The sequence below is a fragment of the Camellia sinensis genome, chromosome 2 (genome assembly GCF_055761805.1).
Source record: "Camellia sinensis isolate YWXY chromosome 2, ASM5576180v1, whole genome shotgun sequence".
Taxonomy (NCBI): domain Eukaryota; kingdom Viridiplantae; phylum Streptophyta; class Magnoliopsida; order Ericales; family Theaceae; genus Camellia; species Camellia sinensis.
The window spans coordinates 227,624,461-227,643,660 of NC_138962.1; the positions used below are offsets into that span (position 1 = coordinate 227,624,461).

A 19,200-nucleotide genomic window follows, 5' to 3' on the forward strand; every position below is an offset into this window, starting at 1 on the left:
ATCTAAAAATTAAAAAAAAAATTGTTTAAAATTTTAAAAAAATTCAGTTAAAACAAAAAAAAAATACAAAAAATATAAATATAAATTTTTTTGAAAAGTGAATTCTGAAAACTAAAAACAAACATTGTCTGTGATTTCGTAAATTTTTTTTTCCTATAAATCTCATGCAGACGTAACTTTAAAAAATAATAATAATAATAATAATAAAAGCCCTACTATTTTATAATTGATTACCCAAATATCATTTTTTAGTAGTTTGTCTTTGTATTTTGTGGATACTTTCCGTATGCAAAGTTGTAATGCAAAGTTTTAATGGACCATGGCATAAATAGAGGAGTGTAAAAGGCCTTGTATTGCAATACCCAAACTAGGAGGGAGTAAAAAAAAAGTGGTTTGAGGACGGTGCTCTCTGTTCTGTCGTTTACTTTGAAAGTCCATCCGCTCTCTTTCTCTCTCGCCGTAAGAGATCTTCTCTTCCTTCTCTTGAATCAATTTTCTTGTGATTTTAGCATATTCACATACTTTGCGTATCGAATCTAACAGTTTCGTTTCTGGGTTTGTGTTTTTTTAGCACTAGTGGCAGATATGAGTTCAAATTTGAAAGTCCACTCGTTTGAGGAGGTTGCAAATCACAATCACAAACAGGATTGCTGGATTATCATCTCTGGAAAGGTCAGTTTTTGTGTAATCTTTGTTCGAAAATCTTTATTTATTTTCTATTTATTATTCATGATCTGTTAACTGTTTGTGAAAAGTTGTGTATCAGGCTGATTCATGATTTCCTATTATCTTTTCAGTCTTTTAACACTTGTGAAAACTTGTTTGGGGGTTGATGAATTTGAGGATTGGATCTAAAGACTTGAATTTGACAATCAATTTGAAACCAAGAAATGAATTATACAATGCAGAAATGAAGAAATAAACTGATTTGGTTAAAGAAGTAGTATTTGAGATCATACAACAAAAACATAACCCGACTATGGTGTAGGCACGATGATAATCAAAACCACGAAACAGATTTAGGCTGTGTTTAGATAATGGATTTGTGAATGACATTTGTGTAGGGGCAAAGATAATGGAAGGGAATAATGAAAAATATGGCGATTCCTTTTCATTTTCCTATACAAATCCCTCATAAATTCAATATTAAAACACAATATTAGAGTGCAAAAATACAAAGTAAAAATAAATAAAAGGACGAGCCGGCAATTCTGATATGTTTAGATTCAACGCTAAATTACTAAAAACATGGTGTTTTCAAATTCATTCCTTGGGCCTTTCCTCAGAAAACACGACACCAATGATTTGGTTGTGATGGATTTTGATCTTGGTGCTTATTCCAAGTGCTCAAGGTTGTTCATTTGAATTTTTGTTCTTAATTTACTGAACTTTAGCTTGACACTATGGTCTGTACAACCTTTACCATGGTGTCCCAAGTAAAGCTAAAGAGACTTATATATTTGTGTTGCACTAGTTTCATCACATGATTATGCCATAACAAACTCATACAAGACAACTTATGTCACATTTTTTAGGTGTAAACAATATTAAACAGAACCTCAAGGATTTGTTTTTGAAACTGTGAACTTGTTGTGAAAATCGGAAGTAATTCATGACTTCGTACACCACATTGAAGACATTTATTTGATGTAATTTCTTGTTTTGTAAGTTGCATGAATAATTTGCTTCTTATCCAAATACCTAGATGAGATTATCAGAACCTCAGGTATTAGATTACTGGGTATTGGATTCCTAGTAATTTTCACCGATCCAGACAAAGCCTTATAGTATTTGGGACAAAATTGAAAAAATTTAGACTTTGGGGACCAAATTGACATGAAACACTAACTTTAGGGACCATATGTGAATTTTATTAACATTCAATTAATAATTTTGACGGCCATTTGAAATTGAAAAAATTGGAACTTTACCAAAGTGACACAGGTCACATACTTTAGGAACATGTATATTTTTTCCATAAAAATATTAAGAATCTCTTTCAAATGCTTTATGAATTATTTAAGATATAGTATTGCCATTATTTGTACAAATAATGCTAGTATTATTCTGCTTGTTCTAGTTGAATGACACGGAAGAGATGGAGAAGCACTATCTTTGGATTACTTATTAAGTCATATAATAGTTGTTGAAAATAACTTTAGTTTTACTAGTTGAAACACTCATGGAAATAGTATATATTTTAGTGGGTATCCGTCAATTAAAAGGATACATCAAGTGCAAGTTTTTCCACTAGCACAATAGCCATAGTTCATATATGTACAATATATATGAGTTCTTATTAGTGGCGTCTCTTCACCTAAGAGAGATAATTTTGTAGAATAAACTCTTTTGTGAAAAGTAGGGAGTTTGCTTATGGTTTCTTGTAGTAAAAGTCAAAGTGACATTTGTCTATGTCATCGATATCTTAAATTGTGATAATAGATTGTTGTCATGACTAGAATAATTGGTGAAAGTTGGTGGACAAGGATATAACTATATCACCTATTACTCATAATTCATTTAAGTAATTTGAAAATTCATTCGGAAAGTTTCATAAAGTTGTTAAATTGAAAGACTTGCAATGTTTCAACGGCAAAAGGGATGTAGTGAACTTATTCCTTTAAATCTCAAATGGTTGAACTTCGACTCCACCGTTCATCAAAAATTAAGTCTTGAGTTCAGTGCGACAATGTACACCCACAGGCATGAGATTGAAAGTACTATAAAGACATTTATTTTAGGCATCTCAAGGTAAAGTGTTTGGTACCTAGGTAAAGGTTGAGCTTAATCCTCTTAATAGGCTTATAACAAATTTTGGTTATTGTGTTTGAATTGTAAGGGTACTAAATTTTGGTTATTTTAGTTTTTCAAAACATTTTTTTTGGGATTTTAAAATTATTTCTTAAAGAAGAAAAGTGAAATCTATGCTCCTTAAAACGTGGATCATTTTGGTATGAGGAAAGGGGATAGGGCTGTGGTTATGACACATGTTCTAAAATGTAGTATTGTAAGGATAGACTTGTATAGATTGCACTATTAGAATCTAAGGTACTTATAACCTTAATTGCACGAAGCGGGAGCGGGGGCAGGAACGGGAGCGGGGAAGCGTGAGCCGATAGAAGTTTCTTAGGTTGGGTGCGCCTCGAGGAGCGATAATATATATATATATATATATTAATAGTTATTTTTAAAATATACTTATTATATAAAGGTGAGTTAAATAGTTATTTTTAAATATATTTATTATTTTTATCTTAGGTATTATTTTTATTGATAATATTTTTAATTTATTTATATAATTATTTTTATTTTTAATTGATATATATTATAAATAAAAAATATAACAAATAAGGAATAATAAAATATGTTAAAATAAATAAAAGATAAAAATTGGATGATTTGTTTTATAGATTTTATTTGATTTTTTTTTATTATATTTGATTTAATTAGATTTATTATATAACAAATTATATTATTTATTATATTTATTATATGTTAAAAACAGGAGGGGGGAGACAAACAGAACACAAATCGACGAGAGACAGAGAGAGAGAGAGAGAGAGAGAGAGAAGAAGAAGAAGAAGAAGAAGAAGAAGGCGGCGATGGCGAGAAGATCGAAGGCGAGAGCAGATCGTGAGCAGATCGAAGGCGAAGTCGACGTCGAAGGTCGATGTCGCAGGTCCAGGTGATGTCGAAGGTCGACGTCGATGTCGAAGGAGAAGGCAACAGAGAGACCAGGTTTCTCTCTCTCTCTCTCTCTCTCCCCTTTACGATCCCATCTTGGACTGAATCGCGTTTCTCTCTCCATAGAAACGCAATTCTTACACGTTTCTTTCTAGGAAACGCGGAATCGCGATTCTTCCTCAAAATCGCCACCTGGTTGCACGATTCCTGCAACTAAGCTTATAACTATGAGAACTTTTTTAATTATTTTTAATAATTAGACATTCAATCAAATATATTTTATTGTTCTGCTAAAACTCCCCTCTATATAAGTTTTAGTTCACTATACTTTGTTTCTTCTCCTAAGGAGAACTATTAAGAAAAGATATCGGAAAAGTTTTGGGCATTGCTTTTGTTTGCTAAATTCACTGTTTTTTAATTGAAGTCTACCATTCCAAAATGTAAATCATTAGGGTACTAATGTTTTCTGATGACGCTGGATGGGTTGTTTTGAATAGACATGTTAGTTAAAATAATTAGACACAATTCTTGGCATAAAAAGAAATGCTTGTTGGTCCTAAAGTTGTGTCTTTTCAACTGAAAAGATAAAATGGTTGGTGTAGAAGTCATGTCTATTTAAGGACAAGGGCATGATGGTTGGAAATCACATCCATTTATGAAGGATCTAAGGAATAGACATACCACTTCATGAAAGGCGTAGTCTACAACGTTAAATCATGAAATGACACAGTCTAAATAACACAAACATATTTATTGAAAGAGCTGCAACCACTATTGCAATTATACTTGAAAAAATATGATCAATGAAGGGACACAACCATTATGAAGAGACACCATTAATTAAGCTTATAAAGAGGTCCTGCATTTCACCATTTAAACACGTTCAATTGAAGCAATGATAGGCATCTTTTATTCAAGTTCTCCTTTTTTCTTTTTCTTCTTATTCTTGTTTTCTATTACATTCTTGTATTTGGGCATATTTGTAATTCTCCTCACTGTTATTTTGGTCCACTTTCATAGACTAGGCTTCATTGTATTGCGTTAACCTGGTGCATTGCAATTTGAAAAATTGGTGGGAGCAAATAGCGTCTCGAGAATAGTGACCTAATCATGCCTTGAAGCATTCGACTTGATTCCATTTCTTTCTTTTCCACCAATTTCTCAAAAAAAAAATTTTTTTTCTTAAAAACAAAATTCTTGGTGAAAGTTCTAGAATTGTTTTTTAAAAGAACCTGAAATTTGTATTTGAAAAATGGATGGAATAGGATGGTACAGTTTTCCAAGGCATTTGCAAAATATTGAAGTGACAATTCTCTGTGTATTGTGGTGGATTCTGGACTGCTTTTGTTGCCTTTTCAATTTCCAATCCCCAGTTAGATGTCTTTTTTGGCTTCATTTCTGAAATTTGTTTTCAGAAAATTTTCATAAAAAACTGAAAACTAGTTTAGTGGAGGGGGGAAAAAATGAGAAACCCTCACTATGTTCACTTGGTTTCCTCTTTTTTGAGATGGAAATAATTCTTTAAAATTTGTAAATATCTTTAAGTGTTTATTTTTTTCAAACTAGTTTTTATTTTTCAAAAAAAATAAAAATAAATCAGAAAATAGATTTTGAAAACGAAGCCCAACAAGGTTATAGCTCTTCAAAACCCCTCTGCTAACCCAGAACAAAAAAACTGAAAAAATGAAAAAGAAAATCTTTTTTGTCAGTATTGCATAGCTTGTTAACCACTTGACATTAGATTATTAGTAAGAAGTGCTCCACTTGGTAACTGTTGTTTAATATTTCCTTCATTTTCAAAATAACATGTTATTGACTGGTGATTCTAATGCTGTGTGTTAGGTGTATGATGTAACATCATTCTTGGATGATCATCCTGGAGGTGATGAAGTCTTGCTAACAGCAACTGGTAAGATTGTGATGTGGCATTTCACTTATCCTATCATTCTTCTCATCAAATGACACCTTTTTCATGAAATTGAAAGGCCAACCACTGATATTAGACCTAAATCAAATCCGGGTGCAAATTTTCAGGGAAAGATGCAACAGATGATTTTGAAGACGTGGGCCACAGTGACTCAGCAAGAGATATGTTGATCGATTACTTCATCGGTGAGGTTGACAGCTCCACTCTTCCAGCAAAACAGCAATATAAGCCTCCTCCAAAAACATCATCAAATCAGTCACCGGGAATTTTGATGAAGATATTACAATTTGTGGTACCCCTCTTAATCCTTGGATTAGCATTTGCTTGGCGGCAATATGGAAAAAAAGACTAGGTGAATCATTCAGATAAGCACTGTGTGCATTGAACCAAACGAGTCTGCAAAACCTATTCTTGCTTGCCTTACTTCAGTAGTGGTAAAAAAATTTGAAATTGGTGTTGTGTCTTATTAAGACTTTGTTGTGTCTTATTTGCCATCACTAGTTGGTTGTGTAATGACTTTGGAGTTGATTAACCTTATGTCATGATTCATTTTCTTTATTTCCTAGCTTTGTGTGGTATTTGGTTTTCTTTTAGGCAGTGGTGGGTGGGGATGGGGTTATCCATTGCATGGTGGGAATGTTGCTTTGAGTCGAGCCAACTAAGAGGGGACTCCCTTGCATGGCCGTCCCTCAAATTGTGGTTGCTGTTACTCCACGGAAACAAAAACTGGCTGTTATGTACCGTTGTGTCTTCTGTTATTTGCCATCACTAGTTGGTTGTGTAATGACTTTGGAGTTGATTAACCTTATGTCATGATTCATTTTCTTTATTTCCTAGCTTTGTGTGGTATTTGGTTTTTCTTTTAAGCAGTGGTGGGTGGGGATGGGGTTATCCATTGCATGGTGGGAATGTTGCGTTGAGTCGAGCCAACTAAGAGGGGACTCCCTTGCATGGCCGTCCCTCAAATTGTGGTTGCTGTTACTCCACGGAAACAAAAACTGGCTGTTATGTACCGTTGTGTCTTCTGTTATTTGCCATCACTAGTTGGTTGTGTAATGACTTTGGAGTTGATTAACCTTATGTCATGATTCATTTTCTTTATTTCCTAGCTTTGTGTGGTATTTGGTTTTTCTTTTAAGCAGTGGTGGGTGGGGATGGGGTTATCCATTGCCAGGTGGGAATGTTGCTTTGAGTCGAGCCAACTAAGAGGGGACTCCCTTGCATGGCCGTCCCTCAAATTGTGGTTGCTGTTACTCCACGGAAACAAAAACTGGCTGTTATGTACCGTTCTGGGTGGTAAGTGATGGATTTTCGAAGAACATGTACTGTTACAGGCTGGTTTACCGGCACAATTGAAACCCTCCACGCTAAACCGGCTGATACATGTTACTTTAACTGTTGTTACTATGTACCAGTCCGGTTCACAACTGTAACATGTGACACCCGATTAGAGGGATTGCTAATAATTTTGTGACACAATTCTCATTACGTAATGACATTATCAATGGCGGTGATAACATTAAAGACTGCACACGACACCCACCTACACATTTGTTGCCAAGGATGACATTGTCACCGAGCAGTGATTTTCAAGCTGAAATCCAAACCTACTGGTGTGCTTGACTTATATTGGGGCAGGGGTGGTTGGCCCATTATAGTAGTTTCCAATTCAAGTTAATTGAACCGAGTATCTAAATTGGTCTGGATTTAAGGTCTGTAGGCCTATTAGCACTGTACCATTATATGTAATGGTCTGGCCTATACTTTGTGCATCTACATACATGGATTTATCGTGTACATGCAATTGATTGACAAATTCATAGGTAGTATTGTATTGTAGCAACACTCGATTATCTCATATTTTGGTTTTTCTTCACTTGCGTGTTATTTTCTTAATTTCTATATGTTTATAATTGAGGGGAAGATCACTATCTTGTATCTTGTAAGATGTTACAAACTAAACATTGATGGTGCAGCTAAAAGGAATCCAAAGAAAGTTAGGGTTCATTTGGGAAGAATTTTTTTAGCTTGACTTTTTAGCTTTTTAACTAATTTAACCTGACTAAATTAGCTCTATTTGAAAAGAAGATTTTAACTTTTTTTAATATTTTTGTTTTTTCATAAGAGAAAAAGTGAAATGACTATGTTTTGGATGTGATATTTTGTTTTATCAATTTATTTAGCTTATTTTATTCTTTTGTGCTTTCTTAGGCCAAGTTTGGCTAACCTAAAAAAGTGTACTTATTTCATCTTTTGATCTTTTTTGGGTCACATCAATCAACATCTCCTCTCTACTTTTTCTACACATAATACAAAAAAAGTTAAAAAGTGTACTTATTTAGTCTTTCCAAACTTGGCCTAGTCCGAACTCACTTCCAACCATGTTCCCAAACGGCAGCTTAGTTGTGGAGGCATTATTAGCGATTGTGAAAGAAGATGGATTATTGTTTTTACAGGAACATTTGGTATTACCTCAAGCATAATAGCCGAGTTTTGGGCTTTGAGCTTAGTTGTGGAGGCATTATCAGCGATTGTGAAAGATGGATCATTGTTTTTACAGGAACATTTGGTATTACCTCAAGCATAATAGCTGAGTGTTGGGCTTTGAGCGATGGATTAAAGCTAGCGCTGCGGATTGGCAAATTTCGAAGTAAAAATAGATGCAACGTTGTTACAACAGTTGATTATGGGGATCCCTGAAGAGCATCACCATCTTGGTATAAAAACTCTTTGGAACAGCTGAGAGTATCGATAATTAGTTATATTTATCATGAAGCTAATGGATGCATGGACATCCTTGTATGATGATGCTTTCAGGGTGAAATATCCAATCCATGACTTTGTTATATGAATTTCTTTCATCTATGTAAGTTTCAGTTTAAAAAAGAAAAAAAAAATATAGAAAGAAAGAAAGAAAAGAAAAGTGGAGAAAGCAAAAGAGAATAATTCATATGATAGAGCATGGTGCAAGTTGGTCTGTCCTTGGAAAGTGTTGGTCCCTACGAGCTTAATGCGGCCCCCATTTTAGGCAAGTATAGTAGCACCCATTCATGCTATGTAAGAATGATAATAGAGAGAATATTTATATACCCACTATCATATTTGTAAAAATTTGTAATCTTTTTTTATTTTATTTTTAAGTTCTCATATTATTAAATTCAACCACCTACTTCAATTCTTAGTGTAAAATTACAAACGATTCACATTTAAAATCATCGATATTATATATATATATATATATATATATGAACACCGACAAATAAGAACCACAATTGTACTGAATGGATGTATGAGGAAGGCAGGCATGTAAAATGATTGTAGACAATAACTTTTAAATCTAAAGTCAGGAAGGAAGGACTGTGGGGGATATGCCATTTCAACATCCAGACAATTATTTTAGGAAACATATGTATTGTCCTACCCAAATGACACGCAAATCTTTTAGGAAACATATGCATTGTCCTAAGGAAAATGACTAATGAACTAATGCATCCCCTGCAGAGAGAGAGAGAGAGAGAGAGAGTCATGATACTTTCTGAACCCCTAATAATAGTAGCTGAATTAATATATGATGCGATTTTTTATTTGTTGACAATTTTATGTACACAATACCATAGTTATAAGTATATTTTAAACTACTTAATTGACTAAGTGGAAGAAAAAATTGATCATATCCATCTATTTTTGTAGGTTTTCTTGCCTTGCATACACATGCCATGATGGTGCTCTCAAACCATTGAATAATATTTTGCTTAAAGAATCTATTCAATACTACATGGAGATGATCCAAATGATTTTTATTCAACATCATTCTTAAAATTGTTTTTTAGTATTTGTTTTTGGGTACAAATATCAAAATTATATTGAGTTCTATAAATTTGATATAATTATATTAAATTTTCTTAAGATTTTAATTCATATAATATTCAACTCACTTTTCATAATTAATTTGTTAGTGTGTTTTTTTTTTTTTTTTTTTTTTTGTTTTTGTTTTTAGATGGGGAGTTAATTTGTTAGTTGTACAGATAGAAAACTAATGATATCATGTCACGACCCCAAACCGCTCCTAGTAGGATAGTGCCGTGATGGCCAGTAATCCGAGATTACCGAAGGCCAACTTTCAAAATTCACACACAATCAGAGTATAAATATATGGGGCTCACAAGTGCAGAAGCAATATATACAAATCTAATTAATCCATAAGAGCTGTGCATAAGGCAAATGGAATGGCATACAACTTTACATAGCTTTACAACTTGAATACAAATAAAATAAAGTACAAAAATACATATTACATCTTGACTAAAAGGCTTCTCAAACTGACATGTTCAAAATACATAAGCTACAAGTCGAGAAACATAATCTTCCAGATTGCTGACATCCTCACTGCCAACATAACATATATACAAAACACACATCTCGGCGTAACCGACTTCTTGCTTGTTACCTACATATATACATAGGGAGGGTGAGCTTGGATACTCAGTGAATGGTACAAGTAATAAAGGTTTTAAATGAATGATACCCGAGATCCTTTCAAAACAATACATAGTATATCTTTATCAAAACCATACATAACATAGCTTAGATTGGCTTGAAATAAAACATCAATCGAACCTTGGTCTCTCAAAACTTACTTACTTACTTAACATACGTCAACTTAAAACATGGAGTGATGACATTCCGGGCAAAACAAAAGTATAACCTCGGCATCAAGCACGCCCGTTCATAGTCCGTCGGTGGCCGATATCTTAACAAGGGTGCTACTTAGGCTTAACGTCCCCTAGCACGAAAGGACGGTGCTACCCAGGCTTAAAGTCCCGTAGCATGGAAGGACTATGCTACATAGGCTTAAAGTCCCCTAGCACGGAAGGACTATGCTACATAGGCTTAAAGTCCCCTAGCACGGAAGGACTATGTTACTTAGGCTTAACGTCCCCTAACACGAAAGAACAGTGTTACATAAGCTTAACGTCCCCTAACACGAAAGGACTTGTGCCACAAATACTTAAAGTCCCCTAGCATGTACGGACTATGTTACCTAGGCTTAACGTCCCCTAACACGAAAGGACGGTGTTACTTAGGCTTAACGTCCCCTAACAAGAAAGGACTTGTGCCACAAATGCTTAAAGTCCCCTAGCACGTACGGACTATGTTACCTAGGCTTAACGTCCCCTAACACGAAAGGATGGTGTTACTTAGGCTTAACGTCCCCTAACACGAAAGGACGGTTCCAAGAATGTCATCCAAAACAAAGCTTATACTTGATACATAAAATAGGGATATCATTCATGTTTAACAAATACTTTTATCAAAACAAGGCAAAGCTTTATCAAAACCTTATAACATAGCTTTATTAAAAATACCACTCACATAACTCTTCGGACGTCGGGATCAAGGCAAGGGTCCAAGTCCTACAAACACATGGCAAAGTCTACTGAACGTACTTCTCAAAACAAGTCTTACATGCATGCAAATGATCTCGGGAAAACATGCTGGAAGTCAAAACACTGTTTTACATGTCAGGAAGACATGCTGGGTACCAACCAGGTCTTTGCCAAGGTCCCACACCTCCTGGCCGAGGTGTGGCTACCTAGGCTTCGGCATGCGGCTGCATGTCGAGGTGCGCACAAGACAAACTAAAGGCGTAAGTGATCATGCAAGGTAGGCCAAGGTGAGATACGATGCTTGGCCTAAGTATGAGGTCTAGATAAGAGTGATCTCGGCGACTACACTTAGGGAAGTGAGGTCTAGAGATCTGGGTTTCCACCCGTGAAGAATAGGAAGAACATGAACATGAAGATCATGAAGAATATAAATGCTAGAATCATAACTTCTTTATTACAAAAATCTGGGATTTCATGCTATGAGTTCGAAAACATGGACCTGGGTACCCATACTTGAAAATCATATGAAAACAAACACAAAAACATGGATCTAGACATGAGCTTTCGGATCAAAACATGACTTTTCTTGAAGAACACATGAATACTATTTTCTCTTTCTAAAACCGAACTTCAAAGCAATGTATGGCTTACAAATCATATTCAATCATGCAATACAATAACATGAACATAAAGAACAACATGAGCAAATCAAGAATCTAACCTTAGAACACGGATCTAACGGTTCGATCTCTAGGGATCAAGCTTGGAAATCTATTCTCCCTCAAGAACTTCTCTTCCTCTCCTAGAGCTTCTCTCTCCTCTTCAAAAACAAGTATAGAAATGATAGGTTTCTCCCTCTGCCGGCTAACTTAACACTCAGCTCGGACACGTGGCAACGGCTGGTTAGCTCTCATCAAAAAGGTGATAGATTGACAAGACAAGACTATGACAAAGTGTACTCAACAAGCTAGGCGGCAAGAGCACTCCGATGAGTGATGACATCGGCTAAGGACAAAGCTTCGGCAACTAAGGTGACAATGACCTCGGCTAGGAAGGACAACACTTGACTAAGCTATGCCACACCTTGGCCTAAATGTGCCACACCTCGGTCTAGGTCATACCACTCCAGGACAAGATCACTTAAGTGCAAAGGTAGCATCTCGGCCTTGGTGATGAACACCTCGGCCTAGATAATGACATCTCGGCTAATATGTCAAGGCGAAGATGGAGGTCAAACAAAGGGGTTCCAAGACAATTCTAGACTGAAGATGACCTCGGCTTGGAATGATCTAGGCTTAACATAACTTAGGCTCGAGACACCAAGGAAGGAACAAAGCATGCACACAACACTTAGGCAAATCACATAAACACAAAACAAGACATTGACCTTACTTAGGCAAAACAAGTCACAACCATACAAATGCAAGCTTAACGAATCATAATCATACAAATGCTCATGAACATGACTAAGACATAAATGTGGGTTGTTACATCCTTCCCCTCTTAAAGAAGTTTGCTCCCCAAACTTCACTTACCTTGTTCCCAAAACGACTCCGGATGTCAAGTTCTCATCTCTTCTTATCATCTCTAGCCTTTACCTTGGGACAATCCTTAATACGATGACCTCTCTCACCGCATCCGAAACATGCTCCGGTCGCACGAAGACAAACTCCAAAATGTAGCTTCCCGCAACTTGCACATGTCGGCCAAGTGCCACCTTCCGGATTCGCGTTGTTGGGACTATCCTCCTTTGTCTTCTCATCGGCATCATTCGGGTCTGCCTCTTCTTCGCGATTGTCATAGGTCTGCCTCTTCTTCTGATTCTTTCCCGAACTTTGACTTCTGTTCAGGTTGGCTTCTGCAAGGATGGCTTTATCTAACACTCCAGCATACGTTAGCATGTTGAGCAAATTAACCTGATCTTGTATTGGCCCTCGAAGTCCACTCTCAAACTTCCTAGCTTTTCTGTATTCGTTGTCGACCATGTAAGGTATATACCTTGCCAACTCGGTGAAAGCACGATCATACTCTGCACTAGGTCGAATGGTCGAAAAGGGTGCCCCGGTAAAACCGGGGTTTGTGTTCCCATACTGTCAGAGCCCACAACCGGTCAGCCTTATGGCATGTTTTGACAGAGTCAAGCCTCCGGCAAACCGTTCAGGAATGGCAGATGGCAAACACGGTGTCCTAGGCGCACCAATGCACATGCGATGCAAAGAGACACATAAATGAAATCAAAACAGGATATCATGAGTTTGAGTCAAGCTCTCTAAATCCCCAGCAGAGTCGCCAAAAACTGTAGACGCCCCCGAACGCCCCGGGAGGACGAGTCCCGTTCTGTTCGTTTTGGGGTCACTACAGTTCAGGACTCTCAAATTGTCACGGTTCTAAATCTGAACCAAAGAGTCCAAATCCGGCAAATCGTTTTAAGAAAACAGATTTTTAGAAAAGAAGTGTCAAACATGGACTGCTTTGCCAAATACAGAGTCGCCACCTAAATATTTTATTTTGGGAAATTTAGGAACCCTGACTCGGTGCCAAAGGCCACGTGTCCGTCATCACCAAAGTTGCCTCGGCTCGGGAGCTTGGTAACGATTGAGGAAGGTCAGCTATGAGCACCCCCTCTCACCCGATCCGAAGATCGGCCTCTACTAACCGTGATATCCGTTTTTGAAAACGTTATGTGTTCTTATTCCAGTTATTAGCCTAGAATTACTATGTTATGCGCACAGCAAACAAGTATAGACCAAATTGCCTAAATTGGAACAAAACATTGTATGTTTGTTTTGAAAATGGTTTGCTACTCGCAAGTAGGCTAAAATGCAGATTTTGCCACCCTCAAGTGGGCTTTAGAAAAGATGGTTTTGCCACTATCTAGTGGGCTTAAAACTCACAGTTTTAGTGCATCATTCTAATTTAGGTAATTCAACCTCCATCCACAGGCACTCAAGCAGTTATATCACATAAGCAGCTAGCCTCATGGTAAGCATGTTGTCATGGCAACACTCACACGCATGCAAGGATGCTAACCGAGTACTCCAAGCCAAAACAGAAACTAGTTAGTAATCATATGCATGATCCTAGTTCATGTTAAGATGGCTAATGCAACGCATAAAGGATGCAATCTAGAATAGGCTCGGCTAATCTAAGGATGACATGTGAAAATGCACAGGTAGCATGTATTCAAGTTAAATTTGAAATACTTTATGCAATTAGCATGATGCGCCGAGCCTGGTGCATGCAAGACTAATGAATGATGCACTCATGCATAGCATAAGGTATGCTAAAGTAAACATGTCCTAATACTAACCATCAAAAGCAGGTAAGTAAAAGGGAGAAAGAAGTGGGGGTTGGAAGACATGCACACACGCACCCACACTTAATACACAATTGCCCTCACTCGGAGGGTCCGAATAAATATTACAGTCCGAATATATAATATCAAATTAACTATTACAAAACTTCTAATTAATTAACAAATTAAATGCAGAAAGAAGGTGGCCACAGCCCCGCCTCGAGGTGCGTGAATGATGCGTGCTTGACTCATCTCGCCCGGAAACTCACTGCCATAGCACTGTTGCCTCTGTTAACACTGCCTTGCTCATCTGAGGACTGCCAAAGTCCAAGGGTATGCTCTTTGGACACTAGGGGAAACCACCGACCAAGTAGAAACACCACCGGCCGAAGGGGATGATCACCGGCCACTGAATAAGCTATCGGCCACAAATTCCTGGCCGGTCGGCACTGTATTTAGCCGACCGGCCAAAACTTCCTGCAGAACCTACAGTTGACAGCAGCAGAGGGCAAGCAGTGTATGGCATGGAATTTTTAGGCAAATGTATGCATGGACACACTTCCTGTCATGTAATGGACTCAAAGGAGCATGGCCCTCGACCCTCGGGCCATTAATTATGCATTTTGATGCATGATAGCCTAAGAGGCCAAGTTAGCAACTTAATGTAAATGCATGCAAACAAAACACATGAATGCCAACACCCTATCATGTTAAGGTCAAGGGGGGGTCAGCGACCGAGGATCGAGACGCGTTACGTCACTTTGAGTACGAACGCATCTCAATTCTCATGTTTGGTTTGACACCCCAAACCAAAGAATGCAATATATGTATGCAAATGTGGCTCGACTATGCAACATGAGGCTAAGTTACAAGGTATGCCAAATGCAAGGTAAGCTAAACATGTAAATGTACAATGCTAGGAATATAAGATGCAATGCAATGCAATCAAACATGTAAACTAAGACATGAAATGCAACTAGCTAATAATATGCAAGCATGCAAGTATGATACAATGCAAACATGAAACCAATGCAACATGATCATGCAATGGTGGACCTAAGACACAAAGGGCAGACCTCAACCCACTCCCAAAACAGTGACAAAAGATGCCTAAAATGATGAACAAATACTCATGTAAGCATACACACCAATAGGCCCAAGATTAAGGCATAACCAAGGAGTATTCTACTACCACTACCCCAAGCCAACATGGCATGAGCTATACAACCAAAAACAGAGTTTTAATGTACCAAAATAAGTCCCAAAACCCACTGTTATGGCAACTCGAAGCCTAAAACACATAGGCATATACAATGCTCAATTCAAGGCACAACAAAACAATTCCCCTAAAGCATGAAAGAGATGATGAGTGCAGGCATATAAGTATGGTTTGGGGACTGAAATGACATGGCAAATGACTCCAACTCATTGAAATAGGCCAACTAGGGCATGTTTATGACTCACACACTTTGGGCTCACAAGCCAAAATGCATGGCAACCACATCAAACATGTCAAGCATGACCAAATCAGTAACCAACAGACCTTAAGCATGGAAAAATAATGCTAAAACCTTCTTAGGACCAAGCCAAAAACATACTCAAATGATATGCTATAACATGATGCACTTTAAGCCAAATGATGGGATTTCAAAGCAAGTGTATTATACATGCAAAAGGCCAAAAAACCAACATGAGGCAGAGACAATACATGCTAAATGAGCACCAAATAAGCTCTGAAATAAAGCCAAACATGACTAGACATGCATGCTACCATATTGAGCCAAGACATGAACAAAATGAGAGACCAAGGGAGAGGGGTGTCCCTCCCCTATGCAAGACCTCAAACCCCCTTCTTCACCACTGAAAATCCACTGGATTTCAGTGGTGAGAAGGCTAATACACCAAAGAAATCAAAACTTAATAAAGGAAACACAAAAAAGGGGCCAAACAAGGCCTAAGAGGGGGAGGTCGACCCCCAATGCCAAAACAACCTTAATGAGATATCTTAAGCATGCAAATATAAGACTTTTTTCAGTTATACACAAAGTCCAAAACAATGAGCAAGATAGGCAAAAGTCTAGTGCAAGATTAGGGAATCTAAAGTAAAAGAGTTACCCTTGAAGAACCCTTGATGAACAGCAAGTGCAGCCTTCTTCTTTTGATCAAAACCAGTCCAAAACCTCAAGAACAAACCCCCAAAGCCCCTCAAATTCGAAGTAAGGTGTAATGCTATGTGTTTTAGTGCAAAACTAAAAACAAACACACACTTTAGGCCCTCAAACACACACAAAATGAAGAGAGAGAGGGAGATATAGAGAGAGAGGATGATATATATCAGATATATATGTGTATAGCTCTGGTTTTTTGCTGAACCAAACAAAGGAGGAGAAGGGGCTCTTATATAGGCAAGCTAATTGGCCAAAGCTTCTAAGGGAAGCTACTCAAAAGGGTCAAGGCTTACAAGGGAAGCCAAGCTAAGGGTGCAAGGCTTCTTAAGGAAGCTAGAACAGCTGGCAAGCTTCTTGAGGAAGCTTTGACAAAGGGTCAAGCTTCCTCAAGAAACTTTGACCAAAAGGGTGCAAAAAGGGCAAAACAGCCACAAGCATGCCCCGGGGCAGGTTTGGAGCATTCCAGCTGGCACAGCTAGCATGCACCATGCCTGAAAAAGGTAAAAAGGTGCTATCGGCCAGAAAAGGAGATCACCGGCCAAACAGATGGCCGGCCGGCCATACTGAGTGCCGACCGGCCAATGGTATAATTCACCAATGGCCGATAGCCTCAAAACATGACCAGTGGCCTCAAACCAAGGCCGGTGGGTGTCAGGGGTAGCTAACAAGTTACTTTCTATCCTCAAAAGTAAAAACACAAGTGTTTGGTACAAAACCAAACACAGAACAGTCGAGTTGAGAGATCCTGAGGCAAGGCGCGTAGCCGAGACCTCCGGGAACTCAAAACGAAACACAAACATGAGTAATCACCGAGTGTTCGAGCGGTGACGTCCAAGTCTTGAGGACGGTCAAAATTTGGGTGTCTACACACACCTTGTCAAGTAGCAAACAATATGATGCAATCCTAACATCATTCTAAGGGACATCCTATGCTCTTTAGGACTCAAAGTGTGTGAATAACGTACTATAAGGAACGCGTGCTCTGATACCATTCTGTCACGACCCCAAACCGCCCCTAATAGGATGGTGCCATGATGGCCAGTAATCCGAGATTACCGAAGGCCAACTTTCAAAATTCACACACAATCAGAGTATATATATATGGGGTCACAAGTGCGGAAGTAATATATACAAATCTAATTAGTCCATAAGAGCTGTGCATAAGTCAAATGGAATGGCATACAACTTTATATAACTTTACAACTTGAATACAAATAAAATAAAGTACAAAAATACATATTACATCTTGACTAAAAGGCTTCTCAAGCCGACATGTTCAAAATACATAAGCTACAAGTCGAGAAACATAATCTTCCAGATTGCCGACATAACATACATACAAAACACACATCTCGGCGTAACCGACTTCTTGCTTGTTACCTACATATATACATAGGGAGGGTGAGCTTGGATACTCAGTGAATGGTACAAGTAATAAAGGTTTTAAATAAATGATACCCGAGATCCTTTCAAAACAATACATAGTATATCTTTATCAAAATCATACATAACATAGCTTAGATTGGCTTGAAATAAAACATCAATCGAACCTTGGTCTCTCAAAACTTACTTACTTACTTAACATACGTCAACTTAAAACATGGGGTGATGACATTCCGGGCAAAACAAAAGCATAACTTCGGCATCGAGCACACCCGTTCATAGTCCGTCAGTGGCCGATATCTTAACAAGGGTGCTACTTAGGCTTAACGTCCCCTAGCACGAAAGGACGGTGCTACCTAGGCTTAAAGTCCCCTAGCACGGAAGGACTATGCTACATAGGCTTAAAGTCCCCTAGCACGGAAAGATTATGTTACTTAGGCTTAACGTCCCCTAACACGAAAGGATTTGTGCCACAAATGCTTAACGTCCCCTGGCACGTACGGACTATGTTACCTAAGCTTAACGTCCCCTAACACGAAAGGACGGTGTTACTTAGGCTTAACGTCCCCTAACACGAAAGGACTTGTGCCACAAATGCTTAAAGTCCTCTGGCACGTACGGACTATGTTACCTAGGCTTAACGTCCCCTAACACGAAAGGACGGTGTTACCTAGGCTTAACGTCCCCTAATACGAAAGGACGGTTCCAAGAATGTCATCCAAAACAAAGCTTATACTTGATACATAAAATAGGGATATCATTCATGCTTAACAAATACTTTTATCAAAACAAGGCAAAGCTTTATCAAAACCTTATAACATAGCTTTATTAAAAATACCACTCACATAGCTCTTCGGACGTCAGGATCAAGGCAAGGGTCCAAGTCCTACAAACACATGGCAAAGTCTACTGAACGTACTTCTCAAAACAAGTCTTATATGCATGCAAATGATCTCGGGAAAACATACTGGAAGTCAAAACATTGTTTTACATGTCAGGAAGACATGCTGGGTACCAACCAGGTCTTTGCCGAGGTCCCACACCTCCTGGCCGAGATGTGGCTACCTAGGCTTCGGCATGCAGCTGCATGCCGAGGTGCGCACAAGACAAACTAAAGGTGTAAGTGATCATGCAAAGTAGGCCAAGGTGAGATACGATGCTTGGCCTAAGTATGAGGTCTACGTAAGAGTGATTTCGGCGACTACACTTAGGGAAGTGAGATCTGGAGATCTGGGTTTCCACCCGTGAAGAACAGGAAGAACATGAACATGAAGATCATGAAGAACATGAATGCTAGAATCATAACTTCTTTATTACAAAAATCTGAGATTTCATGCTATGAGTTCGAAAACATGG

The 19,200-nt window shown here is 38.0% G+C and overlaps 1 protein-coding gene across 1 annotated transcript; it reads left to right on the forward strand.

The window, feature by feature from the left end:
- Nucleotides 1–232: 232 nt before the first annotated feature.
- LOC114271336 (cytochrome b5) lies at nucleotides 233–6,169 on the forward strand. The gene is made up of 4 exons (XM_028212965.2): nucleotides 233–459; nucleotides 572–672; nucleotides 5,527–5,593; nucleotides 5,719–6,169. The coding sequence occupies exons 2-4, from the start codon at nucleotides 586–588 to the stop codon at nucleotides 5,961–5,963; spliced, it is 399 nt and encodes a 132-aa protein (XP_028068766.1). The 5' UTR covers nucleotides 233–459; nucleotides 572–585; the 3' UTR covers nucleotides 5,964–6,169.
- The last annotated feature ends 13,031 nt before the right edge of the window (nucleotides 6,170–19,200 follow it).